At 42.0% G+C, this 20,029-nt stretch overlaps 1 protein-coding gene across 1 annotated transcript in view; it reads right to left on the bottom strand.

The window, feature by feature from the left end:
- The window catches only part of LOC120930413, a 147,293-nt gene that overhangs the window by 121,384 nt on the left and 5,880 nt on the right, over positions 1–20,029 (bottom strand). Inside the window, exon 2 of the mRNA XM_040341600.1 lies at positions 8,033–8,201. Coding sequence (XP_040197534.1) covers positions 8,033–8,201 — 169 coding nt within the window. The remainder of the gene's footprint in view (positions 1–8,032; positions 8,202–20,029) is intronic.

The following is a 20,029-nucleotide window of genomic DNA, read 5'->3' as shown; positions in this document are numbered from 1 at the left end:
ATTTGGACATTCATATGTTTTGGGGTTCTGCTGTTGATTTCCCCTCTCATTTTGGACTGCCTAACAATTGATTAGTATGCAATTCTAATGGACTAACAAAGTTTTTTAAGCGTTTGGTCCCAAATAGCAGATTGTTGTAATTACCCCGGAAGGTTTTTCCCATGACTGTTTGGGCATCATCCCTTTTTTTTGCTATTTTTTGCACTAGCACTTTATTCATTTATTCATTTATGCATTTATTTATTTATATTATTTTCGCATTAAGTTGCGACTCCTAGCGCAACTCATCTTTTTTCTTTTTACTTTTTGCGTGTATATCACATGTTTAGCGTTGCTGCTGGAATTACTCACTATTTATTTATTCACTTATCCATTTGAAATTCATTTATATTCATTCTCCTAGCGCAAGGAAAACCTCCCCTCTTTCCTTGACATACTGCAGAGGAAGGACTACGACGGGGAACATGGCCCATACAAGACCCCTAACCGTAGAAAGGCGAAAATTATGAACAAGGTGGCGAGGAGAATTCATGAGATGTTTGGTGTCGGCCTTGTGTAGTGTGTTACGGCGTGCTGAGAGAGATAGAGAGAGAGAGAGAGAGACAGTGTCATTTCATTTGAGTTAGATAGAGCAGGTAGGCAGGCGAGTCAGTTAGCTGCAGTTACAGTGTGTAGAGGATAAATATGCATCCCAGGTGTTGTGTGTGTGTGTGTGTGTGTGTATATATATATATATATATATATATATATATATATATATATATATATACACTGTATTCCATTTAGATAGAACCCATGCCATTTTTCTCAATGTTTTTCATCCATATTGCCGGGACCGGACATTACATTAACCGATTGCCGACCGGCCGTCGGCTCTGCTGGGTGAGATCACGTAATATTACGTCATCTCGCCGAGCAGCCAATAGGGGCGCACCCTCTGCTCGCTCCTGATGCCGACGCGTGTGCCTGGCGGGTGTGATCACCACCGGGCACCCGCGAACGCTCATTACAGAGCGAGAACCGGGAGCTGTGTGTGTAAACACACAGCTCCCGGTCCCATCAGGGGGAGAAATGCCTGACCGTCTGTTCATACAATGTATGAACAGCGATCCGTCATTTCCCCAAGTCAGTCCACCCCCCCCTTCAGTTAGAACACACCCAGGGAACATACCTAACCCCTTCTCACCAACTAGTGTTAACCCCTTCCCTGCCAGTGGCATTTTTATAGTAATCAATGCATTTTTATAGCACTGATGGCTATAAAAATGCCAATGGTTCTCAAAAATGTGTCAAAAGTGTCCGCCATAATGTCGCCGTACCGATAAAAATCGCTGATCGCTACCATTACTAGTAAAAAAAAAATATTAATAAAAATGCCATAAAACTATCCCCTATTTTGTAAACGCTATAACTTTTGCGCAAACCAATAAAAAAACGCTTATTGCGATTTTTTTTTACAAAAAATATGTAGAAGAATATGTAAACTGAGGAATAAAATAGCTTTTTTATATATTTTTGGGGGATATTTATTACAGCAAAAAGTTAAAAATATAATTTTTTTTCAAAATTGTCGCTCTATTTTTGTTTATAGCGCAAAAACTAAAAACCGCAGAGGTGATCAAAAACCACCAAAAGAAAGCTCTATTTGTGGGGAAAAAAGGATGCCAATTTCGTTTGGGAGCCAGTGCTGAATCGCAAAAAGTGGCCTGGTCTTTGACCAGCAATATGGTCCGGGGCTAAAGTGGTTAAAGCCAATTACTTTTTTTCCTATAGAAATATCATTTTGTGCAAGGACAGTTCTAAACACGGGAAACACGTGCCACTTCATAGGCATACTATAGACACCCAGCAGGTACGATATTTAAAGGAATATTTCACTTTTTTTGTTTCACTTTAAGCATCATTAAAATAGGTCCGTTCGAAGGTTCTGATGCGAACCGAACCGGGGGGTGTTCGGCTCATCCCTAGCCAGGAGGCTAGAAAATGTATATTTGTCATTGTGATACTGAAAACCCCTTCAAGGATAACCTTTTTTCTGTTTTCAAAATTTACCGTACTTTTGAATGAAAGTGGAAAAAGCCCTGAAACAGACTTCACTGGTTGAACTGACGATTATTCAAAAGGCTCTACACATGAGTGAAGCTCCACAATGTGTACAAATTGGATAAGCACATATGTTATCACATTCTGCATGCCAATCCCAAGCTGAGAAATTACAAAGGTTGAGGAAAGACTAGGTGAAATACCTCATTAAAATGTTGCCCAGAAAAATTTCTTTGGAAAAAGGAACTCATGCATATCAGACATGGCACATCCTAGGATACTCTTGCTGGAAGTAACAGCTGAATGAGCTCACTTTGTCAAGGTATTAGATATTTTCAGATATTTTACTTGTGTCCAGAGAATTGACAATCAGTACAATAAGTAGTTAACCTGCCTCCTTACAAAAAAAAAAAATCACACTGAGCAAAGCTGCTTCGATGACAGATTTATGTTTTACCCTCATCATTTGTAGCCCAGTAAATTTGCGACTAAGAAGTATTTGGGAAGCAGCAGGTGCTGATAACCCGCATAATAACTAATTGAATGTGAAGGCTTAGTATAAAATGCTGCCTGCTCTAGAAACATGCCTGCCTAGATACCGAAAGATAGGTGTAGAGCATGAGTGTCAGATGACATGTATTTCATTATCATTTAATAAGCAAAATCGGAATTTCACATGATATTGTTTACTGGCAGATTGTTTCTCCCGTGCCCTGAGCTGTTTATTCATTGCTGCATATTATGGAGTGATAAGAAATTCATTTTAGAAGTCCTTAAAGCTGAACTCCAAGCATGGATATTATTGCTTAGATTTATTCTTCCAGCTTGGAGCAATGTAAGAATACAAATGTCATAATTTGCTGCCATTGTTGCTGTTTTCTGAGTCATGTGCCTAGGGGCTGCCCTGCTGCATAGTGCACACAGGAGGCCGCTCAGGCACGAGGCCTGGAAGACCGACCCGCACTAAATTACTATTAAGACAAAAGATATATTGGCCCAGATTCACAAAGCACTTACGCCGACGTATATCAAGTTACGCCGACTTAAGTGCAAATGTGCGCCGTCGTATCTGTGCGCAAGACCCACAAACAGAGATGCGCCTAAAAATAGGCTTCACCCTGCCGACGTAACTTGCTTACGCCGGCGTAGAGTGGGCAAACATTTAGGCTGGGTGCATAGTGCCGCTCCCATTGATTAGCTATTTAAAGATGCAAATGAGGGAAATACAGCGATTCACGAACCTGCGTGCGCCCGACGCAGGCTACGAGAGGTGCGCGTAAGTTGTACGTCTAGCGTAAATGTATGCCCCATAAAGGAGGTGCAACCCAGCAGCAGACATGCAAAGGTCTGCACCAAGGAACACAAGCCGGCGCATTTTACGTTGGACGTGTGTCTGGCTGGGCGTAGGTTACGTTCACGGCGTACGCAGTGATCCGGCGTATCTTAGGCAGTTGTTCCGACGTGGTTGTGAGCAGGCGCAGGGGGATGCGTCCACGTTACGGCACATGCGCACTTCGTTATAAGTACTTGTCTGGCGCTCGGCCCATCATTTGCATGGGTCACGCCCACTTCCACCTACGCCAGCCTGCGCCTTTGATACCCACGCCACGCTGGCGCAGCGTTGGGAGCACTGGCTTTCTGAATTCCATGCTTGCCTCTATGCGCTGCGTCGGCGTAGCGTACATGGGTTACTCTACGGTTGCCTAATGTGCGCCGTGCTCTCTGTGAATCTGGGCCTAAGTGTTTATAAAGCCTATATGTTGGAGCAGCGCTAAATCTAAACACAATTCAACATGGAAGGAGGGAACACTATGCAACATGGAAACAAGAAATGCTGTGGGACATGGAAAGAGGGAACGCTATGCAACATGGAAGGAGTGAACGCTATGTGACATAAAAGGCAGGAATTCTGTGGGACATGGAAAGAGGGAACGCTATTCAACATGGAAGGAGTGAACGCTATGTGACATGGAAAGCAGGAATGCTGTGGGACATGGAAGGAGAGAATGCTATGTAAAATGGAAGGAGGGAACGCTATGGGACATGGAAATAGGGAATGCTATGCGACATGGAAGGAGGGAATACTATGCGACACGGAAGGAGGGATTGCTATGCCAAATTGAAGGTGGGAGCGCTATGCGACATGGAAGGAGACAACCTTATGCGACATGGAAGGAAGGAACGCTATGTGACATGGAAAGCAGGAATGCTGTTGGACATGGAAAGCAGGAATTATGTGGGACATGGAAAGAAGAGAGAGAGGAGGGAGCTCACTTACCCCATGCTGGCTGTTCCCCAGTCCAGAGGCTTAGGCAGACATCAGGCTCGCTGGCTGCTTTAAAATCTCCCGCCCACACATCCCCTTCCCAGCACAGATTGGCTGCATGCTGGAGGGCACAGGGGAACATGGGGAGGAGGTAAAGCTGATCTAACCCACCTCCTCCTCTCTCCTCCTCCTCCTCCCACCTCATACATCCGAGTGGGGGAGAGCTGGTGGGTGGGTCAGTGGGTGGGGGAGAGATCCTGACTGTGAGCAGCATGGAGTGGCCGCTTGGCACGCAGCAGACAGGGGGATTAGTGGACTCCAGTACCGGAACTTTTTCCATTACTGTGCTCCATTGTGGGACTCAGTCCAGATTTGCAGGACAGCGGGATTTGCTTTGAAATTCCGGGACAGTCCCACCGAATCTGTGATGGTTGGGAGATATGCTTATCTTAGGCCAATTTTCAGCTTTCAGCACTCTCACATTTTGAATGACAATTGCTTGGTCATTCAACACTGTACCTATATGACATTTTTCTCATTTTTTTTACACAAATAGAGCTTTCTTTTATAGTATTTAATAACCACTGGGTTTTTTATTTCTTGCTAAACAAACAAAAAAAACTTTTTTCATATTTTGTTATAAAAATTTACAAACAGGTAATTTTTCTCCTTCATTAATGTGCGCTGATGAAGTGGCACTAATGGGCACTGATAGACTGCGCTGATGGCCACTGATGAGGCAGCACTGATAGGTGGCATGGAGAAGTGGCACTGATAGGTGGCACTAATGGGCACTATTAGACAGGACTGATAGGCACTGGTAGGCGGCACTGATGATGAAGCACTGATTGGCAGCACTACTGGGCACTGATAGGTTGCACTAGTGGGCACTGATAGGTGGTGCTGGTGGATGTCACTGGTGGGCGATGATAGATGGCACTGATTAGCAGCACATGCGGGTGCTAATGGGATCAATGTCCCTCTAATCACTCTAACAGAAGCCGCTGCTTTTTTTCCTTTGCGCTGACAGCTTAGAGAAAAAAAACGATAACAGGAATTTGCTTATTCCCATGATCAGCTGTCATTGACTGACAGCTGATAACTGGGCAAAGGGCCCACTGTGATTGGCCCTTTACCGGATTTATGATCAGAACGCGACGAGAGGATGTCCAAGAACGCCCTCCCAGCAATTTAAGTTTGCACTGTAGCCGTCTTGCGGCAAGTGGTTAATATATTTTTAGGTTGGAATAATTCAAAAGGGAAGAAGAAAAAAAAAGAAGAGATAAAAAAAACTCCCTGTTCTAGTGTTAACAAGCCTCTCAAAAGCTTATCTTGTCTAACTCGTCGGCTGCGGGATAACATGTCTGGCCACAGGCAGCCTCCCAGCGATTGCAAGCTGCCGTCCTGTACTTTCCCCATCTTCCTGTCAGCTACAGGTTAATGATTCTGACCATACCCCCCCGGATGTGGGATTGGTCCATGGCACAAGGGGTTTGTGTCTTCATGTTTGTGTAAGTATTTTTCTGTATCCTTGCCTGTTTTCGAATGACATTGATCTTCAATACATTATCAGATTTCTCTATTGTCTGCTGTCAGCCCTGACCTTAGCTTCACTTAACAGATACTTCTACTGTCTGCCGCCTGCCCTGCCCTTTTTTACATTTAACAGATACCTCTTTGGTCCGCTGCCTGCCCTGAACTTTGCTATGTTACCATATACTTCTACTGTCTGCTTGGGGTGGCTAAACAATATTCTACAGCCACAGTACAAAAAGGTTTGTGTATTAAGTCCTGAAGGCAACCTAGTACTGGTAGAGTTACTAGCCTTAAAGGGGTTGTAAAGGTAAAGAAATTTCCCCTAAATAGCTTCCTTTATCTTAGTGCAATCCTCCTTCACTTACCTCATCCTTCGATTTTGCTTTTAAATGTCCTTATTTCTTCTGAGAAATGCTCACTTCCTGTTCTTCTGTCTGTAACTACACACTGTAATGCAAGGCTTTCTTCCTGGTGTGGAGTATCGTGCTCACCCCCTCCCTTGGACTACAGAAGAGTCAGGACGCCCACTAACACACAGCTCCTTTCTCTATCTGCAGCGTAGAGAGCGTCCTGACTCTCCTGTAGTCCAAGGGAGGGGGCGAGCACGACACTCCACACCAGGGAGAAAGCTTTGCATTTCTGTGTGGAGTTACAGACAGAAGAACAGGAAGTGAGGATTTCTCAGAATAACGACATTTAAAAGCAAAATCGAAGGATGCGGTAAGTGAAGGAGGACTGCACTAAGGTAAAGGAAGCTATTTAGGAAAAACAATTGTACCTTTAAAACCCCTTTAAGGCAAGAGGGAAGCTAAAAATGTAGCTACAATCACCTGCTGTTAACTCTGACTGTGTCCATGTCTGTGTTCGAACTTTGCACCCATTTTCCAGGGTGAAGCAAACCTTGGACAATTATTAGCAGAACTAATGTCCCCATTGTAAGATTGCCTCTCTACTCTTGCTTTGGTGACAGCCATAAAATGTTGCATTTCTCTTCACTTCTGTCTTAGTTGCAATGATTATTGGAATAAATATTGAGGGTTGGTCTTCTCAATAGGAACACAGAAATACAAAACCTGAGCAAAGCCTCTAACCCTTCCTTTGCCTATCCACAACTGGAAAGTTACTTTATGTAGTGTAAGTGTCCTATATACGGCATGACATGGGTTTAAAAGTATACACAATGGGCACTAAAAACACTTTTTTTTTAAATCAAGTGAATAATTAACATGCATGCTAAAAGCCTAATTGAAGTCACGGAAATACTACATATATACTGTATATATGCAGTCAGATATTTATTACCTCTATTTCACTTTGCTGTTACAGCAACTGTGCAGGGTGTCTAAATAGGATAGAAAAATAATAATTCACACACACCTGTTCAGTCAAGCCCCCTTTTCTTCACTGTAATACAAGTCTGTGTAAGAACACTGAGAAGTAAAGCCCCATACACACCATCGTTTTTTTTCCAGCAGGAAAACTGCCAGGAGAGCTTTTGGCCGGGAATCCCGGCCGTGTGTATGCACCCTAGCAGTTTTCCCGACAAGAAAACTGCCGGAAAAAAATAGAGAACCTGCTGTCTATTTTCCAGTCAGGATTCCCGACAGAGTGTTTCCTGCTGAGAAAACCAGTCGTCCGTATGCTTAACTGAAGGGGAAATTAACCGCGTATGATCGATAACAATTAGACGCATGCGTGGTAGCATAGAACGTAATTTAGCTGGCTCGTCATAGTCTTTGACGTCACCACATTCTTGCCATTCAAAAGAACGGCGGGTCTTTTGTGTGGCCGTGTGTATACATTGCTTTTCAAGGCAAGCTTGGCAGGAATCCCGTCGGGAAAACCAACGGTTTTCAAACAGATGGGATTCCCGGTCATGTGTACAGGGCTAAAGGCTGTTATTCAGCTCTAACATAAAGAACTTGGAGGTGAGAGCAGGAAGCAACATTCTCACTAAGAGAAACAGGTGTTTAAAGGGAACATAAGTTAAAATAAGAAAGTAAGCAGAAGAAAGGTACTCTAGAGTAGACAGAGTGAAACATGGTTATGTGGGCAATCAACCCTTTGCCAAAAAACAGTTATGAGACCAACATGACATAAGGTAATAAAAAAGTTTACCTGTACTACCAGTCTTGTAAAAAGAAGACAAACATTTGTCAGTGTCTGTTTAATTAATGGAAAACTTACTTTCAAGAAGGAGTTTCATGCTTGTGCCTTGGAACAAGTCACGTAGGACATTATCGACACGGCCATTAACTTCCAATAAACGAACATTCATCCAAGCTGTAAACCCATTTATCCTCGTTTGTGTGGACATTGCTTTATGGTTGTCAGTACAGGATTTAATAAGGTAACTCTGAAATCAATTTAAAGAGATATTTTAAAATATATTTACCAGTATGTTGTTTAACACCGTAACTGACAATTTATTGTTATATTATGAATAATGTAATTGATTATATAAAAGGGCAGTGTGTGGCTTGTTTTCAGTGTTGTGTTTTAATATTAGGAAAGCAGTATGTAAACAAGTATGAAGGAATTAATGCATATATCTCTTTATTTTAATCACTTTAGCCCCGGAAGGTTTTACCCCCTTCATGACCAGAGCACGTTTTACAATTTGGCCCTGCGTCGCTTTAATTGACAATTGCGCGGTCATGCGACATTGTACCCAAACAAAATTTGCATCCTTTTTTCTGTCAAATAGAGCTTTCTTTTGGTGGTACTTGATTACCTCTGTGTTTTTTTATTTTTTGCGCTATAAACAAAAAAATATTGTTTTACTTTCTGCTATAATGTTCTTAGTAACAGCAGATGTGTCCTCATTATACACAGTGATACAACATGATGACACACTTTTAGCCCTTAATTGGGCACTTTGTGTCAGGGATGATATTACACATACCCTAAAAATATTTTTGCGTAACTGTCTGGATTTCTGCCTAAGCCACAACTATTTCTGGTATGATGGTTGCTTTTACTCCCAGAAGAACGGCGTTGCCATGGGGGCTAAATTTGCCCCCAGTATAGCTAACCTGTTCATGGCAGAATGGGAAGATAAGACCATTTTTAATGCGAGACCCAAGGAGTTACTGTTTTACCGAAGATATATTGATGATCTGTTTTTTATATGGGTGGGCTCGCTTTTAACGTTGGAAAAGTTTTTAAATGATCTCAACACCAATACCTGTAATATAGTTTTAACTAGTGAATACAATCTACAGAGCATACACTTTTTGGACTTGAATATTTTCAGGAATGGCAATAAATTAGGAACTAAAGTATATTTTAAGCCAACTGATGCAAATAGCTACCTCCCAACACAGAGTGGACATCATCCCATGTGGCTTAGAAATATACCCAAAGGACAACTAATGAGGGTGAAACGTAATTGCACCAACGACACCGACTTTATCTCACAGGCCCAGGTCCTGAAAGGAAAATTTGTTGAAAAGGGCTATAAGGATGCTCATTTGTACAAAGTCATTAATGATTTATCCCTGATACCAAGAGCAAATTGCCTTTTCACAACCAGGCCCAAGAACACTATCAATGTGCATGAGTGGAGTTTTATTTCAGGGTACCACAGTCAGTACAAAGAAGTGGAGAGAATTTTTAAAACCCATTGGCATGTCCTGTTTTTAGATAAGGTTTTAAACACAGTATTACCCACTAATCCCGGGTTCATCTATAGAAAGGCAGTCAGCATTGGGGACAAAATTATAAAGAAAGTACTCGATGCCCCAAAGAAACCCCCCTCTTTTTGGGATAAGGACTGTTTTTTCCCATGCAGAAAATGTCTTCCTTGCAGGGAGGCTGATAGATCTATAGGCCCTATTGAAACATTCACATCTACATCAAACGGAATGACTTTTAATGTTAAAGATTTTATTACCTGCAACACCACCCATGTGGTCTACATGTTGGAATGCCCATGCAAGTTGATGTACATTGGGAGAACTAAACGAGCCCTAAGAGTGAGAATTGCTGAACATGTTGCAAATATTAAGCTGGGATACAGAGATCACAGTGTGTCGCTCCATTTTATGCAACATCACAACCAAAATCCAGCCGGCCTGAAATTTTGGGGCATTGACCATATTAAACCGGCATGGAGAGGCTCTAATTTGGTGAGGGAACTCTCAACACGTGAGACTGAGTGGATCTACATTGCTGATACGCTCTTGCCTAAAGGCTTGAATGTAGAACTCGATATAAACTGTTTTATCAGTGACTAATCTTCCATGGTGTTCCACATTATTATCTCTCGGGATATTCTTATATAGACCCTGAGCCCTCTTTTTTATTGACATTTATTGATATCCTCTCTTTTATTGATATTTATTGATATTTATTTTTTGATATTTATCTATTTATCATCACAGTCTTTTTATCCGTTCTGTTTTTTTTAAAAAAAGTGCCAGTTATTTATTAATATGACCACCGACCCTTCTCCTTACAATCGTTAGCAACCTATGGTCCATTGTTGCAGTGCATCCCCACTGTGATGCTGGGTGCATCAATCCTCTTCTTTCCTCCCCCCTCAGGGCTATTCTTCATTCATTTTATCTATATTCATTTTATCTATATTTAGAATTACTCTTTTATATTGATAATTTTATTAATATTTTAATTGAATTTATTTATCTTTATTCAGCTACCTTTCTGTTAGTTTGACCATACGGGCCATTTCAGTGTATATATATGTCTCTCAGGTTATATCCTCTTTTATAGTGTGATATAACCAGTACAGTATATATGGGGTCCACAAATAAAGAGAGTACATAGCTAATATGGATTTTTCCACTAGACTCTACCTACTGTTATACTGTTATATTTGCACTCATATGTGTATGTGACTTATATATATACGTGACTACCAGCCACACGTGGGATATATATATTTATTTTTTGCTTGCATTATAACAACCCATATACATCATAGATATTAATATCTGGTGACCTTTTTGGGCTATCTGTCTGATCAACAGCACAATCCTATACCTGCAGCATAAAGTCTGTGGCGTTGGTATCGGCAATATGTTTTACTCTGGTCTGCAATCGTGTACAGCTTTTATACCCGCCCTAGTGCTTGCAGATTGGCTGGAGGCAGTGTGAAATCTGTAAATGCCTGTAACGCAGTCTGTAGATCTATTTGCATAACTCCCGCCCAGGCTTTTCCCTGATTGTCTGTTACTCCATATGCACTAGCTCAGTGTCCGTGTTCATAATATGTTTTTAATTTTTCACTTTGGAATGCAGAAGTCATTTACCAATGATTCCGTAGGCTGTACTACGGCTGATGCATCCTATTTTTATTTTATGGAGACATAGTACTCAATTAAAAAACGTGCAGCAATAGTCTACGTTTCCCTGCTGGCCCCGAACAACACAGCTGGCGTCCGCCCCTCCTCCCGGTTCGTTGTGCACCAATCGAAACCGGAGGGCGGAGACCTTCCATCCAATAGCTGTTGATGTTGGGGAATAAAGGGAGAGTGACAGTGCTGTGTAGCCACAGCGCTGTTCATTTACTTTGGTTTTTCTGTACGGCATTTTCTTAAGGGGGCTCTGTCTTCTTGACATTGTGTGGGATATTTATTTAGTCTTACTTCACTATTGAGTATTTTCTTTTGCCTATATGTGCCCCCATTGGAATGACCTGTGGCAGATTCTGAAAACATAAGGAGGTTGTGCCTGAGAGGATTGACATTAACAAGCCAGTCCTCTTACAGGCTGTGGTAAGCCTGCATCCCAGATGGGAATATTATTACTACTTTGGTGAATCTTTAAATAGGGTACAGGGTGCACTCACGCCTTGTTTCTTGATCACCTAGCACACCACCTTTGTTTTTATATTTAAGCTCCTACCTGGGGCTACACACTTCTTAGCGCTGTTTTATCATTGAACCACGGTTCCATATTTATTTTGATACTTTGTTTTTATAATAAATATCCCCCAAAAAAATGTATATAAAAAAATGTCTTCCTCAGTTTAGGCCGATATGTTTTCTTCTATAAAGAATTCTTCTGCAAAATCGCAATAAGTGTATATTGATTGATTTGTGCAAAAGTTATAGCATCTCCAAAATAGGGCATTGGTTTATGGCATTTTTAGTATTCATTTTTTTTTTGTAGTAATGGCAGTGATCTGTTATTTTTATCGGGACTCCGACATTGCAGCGGACAGATCGGACACTTTTGACACTATTTTGGGACCATTGACATGCATACAGCGATCAGAGCTAAACATAGCCACTGATTACTGTGTAAATGACACTGGCAGGAAAAGGGTTAAACACTAGAGGGCGATCAAGGGGTTAAGTGTGTTCCCTCAGCGTTTTCTAACTGTAGGGGGCTACCACTGACATGACAGAGATCGATGTTGCCGATGACAGGGAACAGAAGATCTCTGTCATGTTACAAGGCAGAACAGGGAAATGCCTTGTTTACATAGTCAGTTCCCTGTTCTGCATCTCCTCGCCGTGACCATGGGTCGCCGGAAGAAATAGAGTCCGTGTGACCCTCAGGCATACACCCGCAGCGCGTGCCGGGCTTGCACCCACTATCCTGCTTTTGTGGACTGATGTACAGGTATATCAGTTTGTGCAGGAGTGCCATTCTGCTGACGTATATCGGCGCATGGTGTGCCTGCGCGCGGCCGCTATCCTGCTTTTGCGGACTTATATTAAGTTTGAGCAGGAGTATATATCGGCGTGAGCCGGTCGGCAATCGGTTAAAATTAAGTTTATAGTTGTTTGTACATATTTCCATTATTATGGTCAAGACAACCAACCTGCTAGCATCACCCCCTGGGTCTTTTCTCTCTTTTTTTTTAAAACTATATATATATATATATATATATATATATATATATATATATATATATATATATATATATATATATATATACACTGTATATAAAAATTAATTCTGCCCCTCGAAAAAAGGTATTCATTTGGGGATACTCGAGATAACTAATGTTCCTGGTTCTGTTTCCATCAACCTTGGCGTTCAGCTGTTTTCTCATCCCCTGTCATCTCCATAATGTTAATTATATGTAATAATAAAAAAGGACATCAAGGACTATTGCACACAGGTGTAAAAAAAACACCACATTTGAAGCCATGTAGCATTTTTTTTCTGAAAACAGGTTAATTTTCTCTTTCCTACTGTATGTGTGAATATATAGGGAATATAAGGCATCTCCTGAGTCCTCTATGCAGTTAATTATATGAACAAACAAAAGATACTGCGGTCAAGGGGATACCTATTTAGGGGGTAGTCTCCCTAAGGATGAGGAGTATTTGTTGTATAACTTTACTATGTAAATGGAATGGTTACTGGTTTGTGCATATTTTAACCACTTCAGAGGAACCGTCTGCTCAATGACCAGGCCATTGTTTGCGATTCGGCACTGCATCGCTTTAACTGACAATTGCGCGGTCATGCAACGCTGTACCCAAACAAAATTTATATCCTTTTTTCCCCACAAATAGAGCTTTTTTTGGTGGTATGTGATAATCTCTGCAATTTTTATTTTCTGCACTTTAAACAAAAAAAAAGGATTTTTTTCTCATTTTAGGCCGATATGTATTCTTTTACATATTTTTGGTAATAAAAATCGCAATAAACATATATAGATTGGTTTGCGCAAAAGTTATAGCGTCTACAAAATAGGGGATAGATTTATGGCATTTTTATTATTATTTTTTTTTTTTACTAGTAATGGCGGTGATCTGCAATTTTTATCGGGACTACGACATTATGGCGGACACATCGGACACGTTTGACACATTTTTGGAACCATTGGCATTTATACAGCGATCAGTGCTATAAAAATTAACTGATTACTGTAAAAAATTTACTGGCAATAGTTAAAACTAGGGGGCGATCAAGGGGTTAATTGTGTTCCCTAGTGTGTTTCTAACTGTAGGGGGGTGAGACTGACCTAGAGGAAGTGACAGATTGTGGTTCCTAGCTATTAGGAACTCACGATCTGTCTTTCCTCACAGAACAGGGATGTGAAAACTCGTGCCCGTGAACACTCGCGGCCGGCGGTGACGGCGACCGCCGGTCACGAGCATCAGCACCACCATGATGCAGCGGCGCGCGGGCCTGCTATCCTGCTTAATGGGACCAACGTACAGCTACAACGGTTCACAGGATCATGCCGACCTGCCACCGTATAACGACGGCGGCTGGTCGGCAAGTGGTTAAAAACTGTAAATAAATATTTGAATATTTTATTTTCTGGAGTCTTTGCATTCTATGCATTAAGGTGAAAAACCTTCTGTGCTGCAGCTGCCCCCCAGAGCCTCCCTTTTATTTACCTGAACCCGATCGTCCCAGCCACAAGCACAAGCCCAACAGCTCCAGCTTCTGTCTCGGGTCCTCATTGGATAGATTGATATCAGCGGGAGCCATTGGATCCCACTTCTGTCAAATACACTGACACGAGGGCAGGGCCAAGTCCTACTGTCTGTATCAATGAACGCAGCACCAGGACTCGTGAGCGCACCCACAGGAGTACCCCTCATGCAATGCGGCTCTCCATATGGGCACTCAATGAGGAGGAGGAGCCAGGAGTGCTGTCAGGGGACCACAGAAAAATAGCATCGGGGTCGCTCTGCCCAAAACCCTTGCACAGAGGAGATAAGTATGACATGTTTGTTAGTTAAAAATAAATAAATAAAACTTTAAAAGCCCAAACAAGCCCATTTGGATATTCACATTGTAATAGTATAAAAGGGATCCTTTGGCAGCGCTATAATACTGGGACATGCTCCATAGGTACATTGTTGTCTATAGGACAATGCACACAACTGCGTAAGGATCCATAATGCGGTAATGTGTTCAGAGCCGCACAAAAAAAAAAAAATTACATTTGTGTGCAGTAATTCATGTGCATGAGCGTGTATATGCAAATATATACAAGAGCACACATATAAATTGTACAGTAATACTAGCACTAAAAGAAGGCAAAGAAGCATATGCATGTTTATGCACCTGTACGTGCGCATGTGCCAGGTCCTTATGGAACAGGCTAACCTTTTTCTTTTTAGTTTTCAACAGAGTATTGGAGGTTTAGACCTTCTGTATTGTTTCTATTGCTGTCTGTGTCCCTGGTGGAGAGATTAATTCTATTTGTCCTGAAAATCATTGTTCCAGAAATAGAAAGTGACTGGAAATTCAAAAGTTTAGAGTTGTCACCACAGCAATGGGTGAGGTAAGTTGTTCAATGGTTGCAAATGTATGGGGGACAACAAAGATACCCAGTAGTTACCCTTAATTTGGGAGATTTTTCCCTCTCTTTTCTTGTTGATTCTCCAAGACAGGGACATTTTTTGCCAGTGGAACAGACAGCAAACATATTCAAATAGGGGTTTTAACCCCTCTTGTCTCTATCCAAAACTAAAAAAAAAATTGCCTCTACATAGATTTTGATTTACTAAAGACAAATAGGCTGTTCACTCTACAAAGGAGTTTTTCCCCCAGCTAAGTGAATGAGGAGAAACTCTAACATCTATCATCCAATAATGAAGAGGAAGATATACCGTATTTATTGGGGTATAGCGCGCTCTCGCGTATACCGCACACCCCTAAAGTTGCCCCGAAATTCCTGTGAAAAAAAGATTTTTGTACTTACAGTTTGATGTCTTGCACGGCGTCCATCGGCGGCCTCGTCGGGTCCGGCGTCCGTCTGCGGCTTCGGGTGTCCTCTTCGTCGGGTCCGGCGTCCTTCTGCGGCGTCCTCCTCGCTCGTTTCCCGCGCCGAGTTTGAATACTGCGCCGGCATATACCGAGCGCAGTACACTCGCGTATAGTCGGCAATGCTCACGCTGACGTCCTGGACGTACAGGACGTGAGCGCAAAAGTAGCCGAGACTGCCCGACTATAAATGAGTGTACTGCACTCGGTATATGTCGGCGCAGTATTCAAACTCGGCGTGGGAAAGCGGGTATCGGCGTATATCGCGCACCCACGATTTTGCCCTGATTTTCAGGGCAAAATAGTGCGCGGTATACGCCGATAAATACAGTACTTATTTTATTTTTTTTGCACATAATTTGGTAACTTTGTACTAAATTCACTATACTAAAGAAAATTTCCATGGCAAAATGAACAGCATATTTCTTTTTAGTAAATCATCTGCATAGGCTTTAAACTTCTGGGGAAGAGGGATCTAGTAGGGGCTATGACAAGTTTGTGGACCTGGAAACAGAAGCAGAAAGCTCTTCCCATTGGAAATACACTATATAGTCAAAAGTATTGCAATGCCTGTCTTTACACACACATAAACTTTAATGGCATCCCAGTTATAGTCCATGGGGTTCAATAATGAGTTGAGCCACCCTATAACAGCTTCAACTCTTTTGGGAAGGCTGTCTGCAAGGTTTAGGAGTGTGTTTATTGGAATGTTTGACCATTGTTCCAGAAGCACATTTGTGAGGTCAGGCACTGATTCCGGATGAGTAGGCCTGTTTCTCAGTCTCCAATCTAATTCATCCCAAAGGTGTTCTGTCGGGTTAAGGTCAGGGCTCTGTGCAGTCCAATTAAGTTCCTCCACCCTAACTCGCTCATCCATGTCTTTATGCCGATATTATTTAATATCTACATAAGGCCACTACTATATATTATTCGGCGCCATAATCTTAGCTTTCATGTTTATGCAGATGATACGCAAATCTATTTTAGGCTACCTAAAAATGAGGAAGTTCAGGTAGATTTGGCATCCTGCCTGGAGGAAATACAGTCCTGGATGGGAGCCAATTATTTAAAACTTAATGGCTCCAAAACAGAATGTATTATTATCAGTAATCAGAGCAAAATCAGTGTGACTGATTTTCCGTCTTGGCCGGTTTCGTTTATGCCATCCCCGACCCGGGCTACCCAAGTTCGGAACTTGGGAATCATTGTGGATTCCAAATTGTCATTGAAGGCGCAGGTAAATCAGGTGGTAAGCGCATGTTACTACCAACTGAAACTCCTGCGCTCTACATTGCATTTCATTGACGAGGTGGATAAAGTCCAAGTGATCAATGCTTTTATTGGTAGTCGGCTGGACTATTGTAACGCGTTATACATGGGGTGTCCAAAAACCCTTCTGCATAAGCTTCAACTGATTCAAAATGCCGCAGCAAGGTTATTAACGGGTGTGGGTCGTCGGGACCATATTACACCTTCTCTGAAAGCCCTGCATTGGCTACCGGTGGCTGAGCGGGTCTTGTTCAAAGTGGGTTGTATCGTCCATAAAGCCATCCATAAGATAGGCCCAGGGTATCTGCAAGAAAAATTTACCTGTTACGTTCCCAACAGATCACTGAGATCTGCTGATCAGGCAAATCTGACTGTCCCTAAATTTAGAAGAACTAAATGTGGAGGGAGGACGTTGGATGCGCAGGGCTCAATATTCTGGAATTCTCTACCTCTATATATAAGACGTGAGAAGGATTTACTAAAATTCAGGAAATTTTTAAAAACGTTCCTATTTGTTCAAGTGTATGGCCCTAATTAGGGTAAGATATTAGTATTGGTATGGTATTTTAGCTTTTTTAAATGTTATTATGTATTTTATATTGTTATCTTATAGTATGAGAGATGTGTTCTGTATTTTTTCATATGTTGGTTCTATGAGCGCATCGAGGCCTGCTGGTAATGACTGCGCTCTCAATAAGCATTGTAAATAAATAAATAAATAAATTTATGGACCTTGCTTTGTGTACTGGTCCAAATCATTTGGTGAAGGGAGGATTATGGTGTGGGGTTGTTTTTCAGGGGTTGGGTTTCGCCCCTTAGTTCCATTGAAGGAAAAGGAGGGGAGGACTTGGATATAGAAATATACCAAGAGAGAGTAACTCCAAGGGGAAACACACAGCAGTGAAATATTAACAAAAATATAAAATTATTATTAATAAGATTTCAACAGAAAGGCAACATTCACCACACCACAGTAAAAAACATGAAAGACAACATTGTCAATAGTGTTAAAAACAAGGAAAAAAATCCGGGCTCACATGCATTACAGACTATTAGGTAGATTCAGGTAGAATGGTGCAAAGTTACGGCGGCGTAGCTTAGCGTGTTTAGGCTACGCCGCCGTAAGTTAGCTAGGCAAGTACATGATTCACAATGTATTTGCCTGCTATGTTACGGCGGGGTAGCCTAAAGCGGGCGGGCGTAAGGGCGCCAAATTCAAATGTGTGTAAGGGGGGCGTGTTTTATGTTAATAAGGCTTGACCTTACGTTTTTGACGTTTTTTTTTACTGCGCATGCGCCGGGCGCCTACATTTCCCAGTGTGTATTGCGGCTAAGTACGCCGCACGGGCCTATTGATTTTGACGTGGACGTAAACAACGTAAATCCCGATTCACGGACGACTTACGCAAACGGCGTAAAAAAATCGAATTTCGACCCGGGAACGGCGGCCATACTTAACATTACTATTCCATTAGGGCTAAGCTCTAACTTTAGGCGGCCTATCTCTAACGTAAACGGCGTAAAAGTACTGCGTCGGCCGGGCGTACGTTCGTGAATCGGCGTATCTAATCATTTACATATTCTATGCCGACCACAATGGAAGCGCCACCTAGCGGCCATCTGAAATATTGCAATCTAAGATAGGACGGCGCAAGCCGTCCTATCTTAGATATGTTTAAGCGTATCTCTGTTTGAGCATACACTTAAACATAAGTCGGCTTAGATTCTGAGTTAGGTCGGCTTATCTACTGATAAGCCGGCCTAACTCTTACTGAATCTACCTATCTCATACCAGCAGTCAACCGTATACAGGGATGAGGCACTTGGTTGAAAGCACTGATGGCCAAGGAATTGCTAAAACAATTATGAATCTAGCTAGACCAATAGTCCTTGAAAAACAATTAGGGGAATCAATCTGTCTGTATTGTGTGGACTGCTTGTTGATTAAACAAATGCCTGCAGGCGCTTAACAGAAGACGAAGGATCCGATCAACTAGCATGTACAAAGGCTGACAGAGGAACAGAGGCAGAAGAGACTAATGCTGCGTACACACGATCAGAAATTCTGACGGAATATTGGCTCAAACTTGTGTTGCATACACACGGTCACACAAAATTCCGACCGCCAAGAACGCAGTCACGTACAACACTACAACGAGCAGAGAAAAATTAAAGGGTTTGTAAAGTAAATTTACCTTAATGCAGTGCTGTTTTCATGTCCTCATTGTTCGTTTTTGCTCTCAAGTTGCTGTAATTCTTCTCTGATCTCCACACTTCCTGGTTGTCTGTTTCCTGATAACCACAGTACTGGGAGCTTTCTCTCTGTGGTCACTAATCAAGGAGGCGTGATTACTGTGTGTCTAAAACCCCACAGCATCAATCAGTTTAGTTTTCCAAACCATCACTGCCCTGTATTGGCTCTGTGGCTCTGTACATCACAGAAGCAGGAAACAACATGCAAAAACGAAACTAGAAACTGCAGGTACATTATATGATTGATTTTTATCTATTTTTAATCATTTTTAAAAGGAATCAGTTAGATATTATGGGCCAGATCCACAAAGAGCCGCCGTAACTTAAATATTCTGATTTAAGTTACACTGCCGCAAAATTTCTACCTAAGTGCCCGATCCACAAAGCACTTACCTAGAAATTTTCGGGTGTGTAGCTTAAATTCCGCCGGGCAAGGCGTTCCTATTCAAATGGGGGCGAGTCCCATTTAAATTAGGCGCGCTCCCGCGCCAGACGTACTGCGCATGCTCGTGACGTCATTTTCCCGACGTGCATAGCGCGAAATTACGTTATGCCGAGCTTCGTGAATCGCGCCGGGTCAAAAAAGTTGCGTCGGAAAAAAAAAAAAGATACAGCGGGAAAAAAAAAATTAAAAAAAAAAAAATAACAGCGTCGCGGGTAAGAAGGGTCTACTTTTACAAGGTGTAAACAGTTTACACTTTGTAAAAGCAGCCCTAATTTTACACATGCAACTTAATACTTACGGAGAAAAAACGAAGCTGAAAAGCTTCGTGGATCTCCGTAAGTGCTAATTTGCATACCCGAAGCGGCATTTCGACGCGAAATGCCCCCAGCGGCGGATGCGGTACTGCATCCTAAGATCCGGCAGTGTAAGTCCCTTACACATGTCGGATCTTCTGTCTATCTCTTGGAAACTGATTCTGTGGATCAGTTCCAAAGATAGAAACAGGGATA

Source organism: Rana temporaria, chromosome 3 (genome assembly GCF_905171775.1).
Source record: "Rana temporaria chromosome 3, aRanTem1.1, whole genome shotgun sequence".
Lineage (NCBI taxonomy): Eukaryota > Metazoa > Chordata > Amphibia > Anura > Ranidae > Rana > Rana temporaria.
The sequence above is the reverse complement of the archived record's forward strand: the minus strand, read 5'-3'. Positions and strand labels throughout refer to the sequence as shown.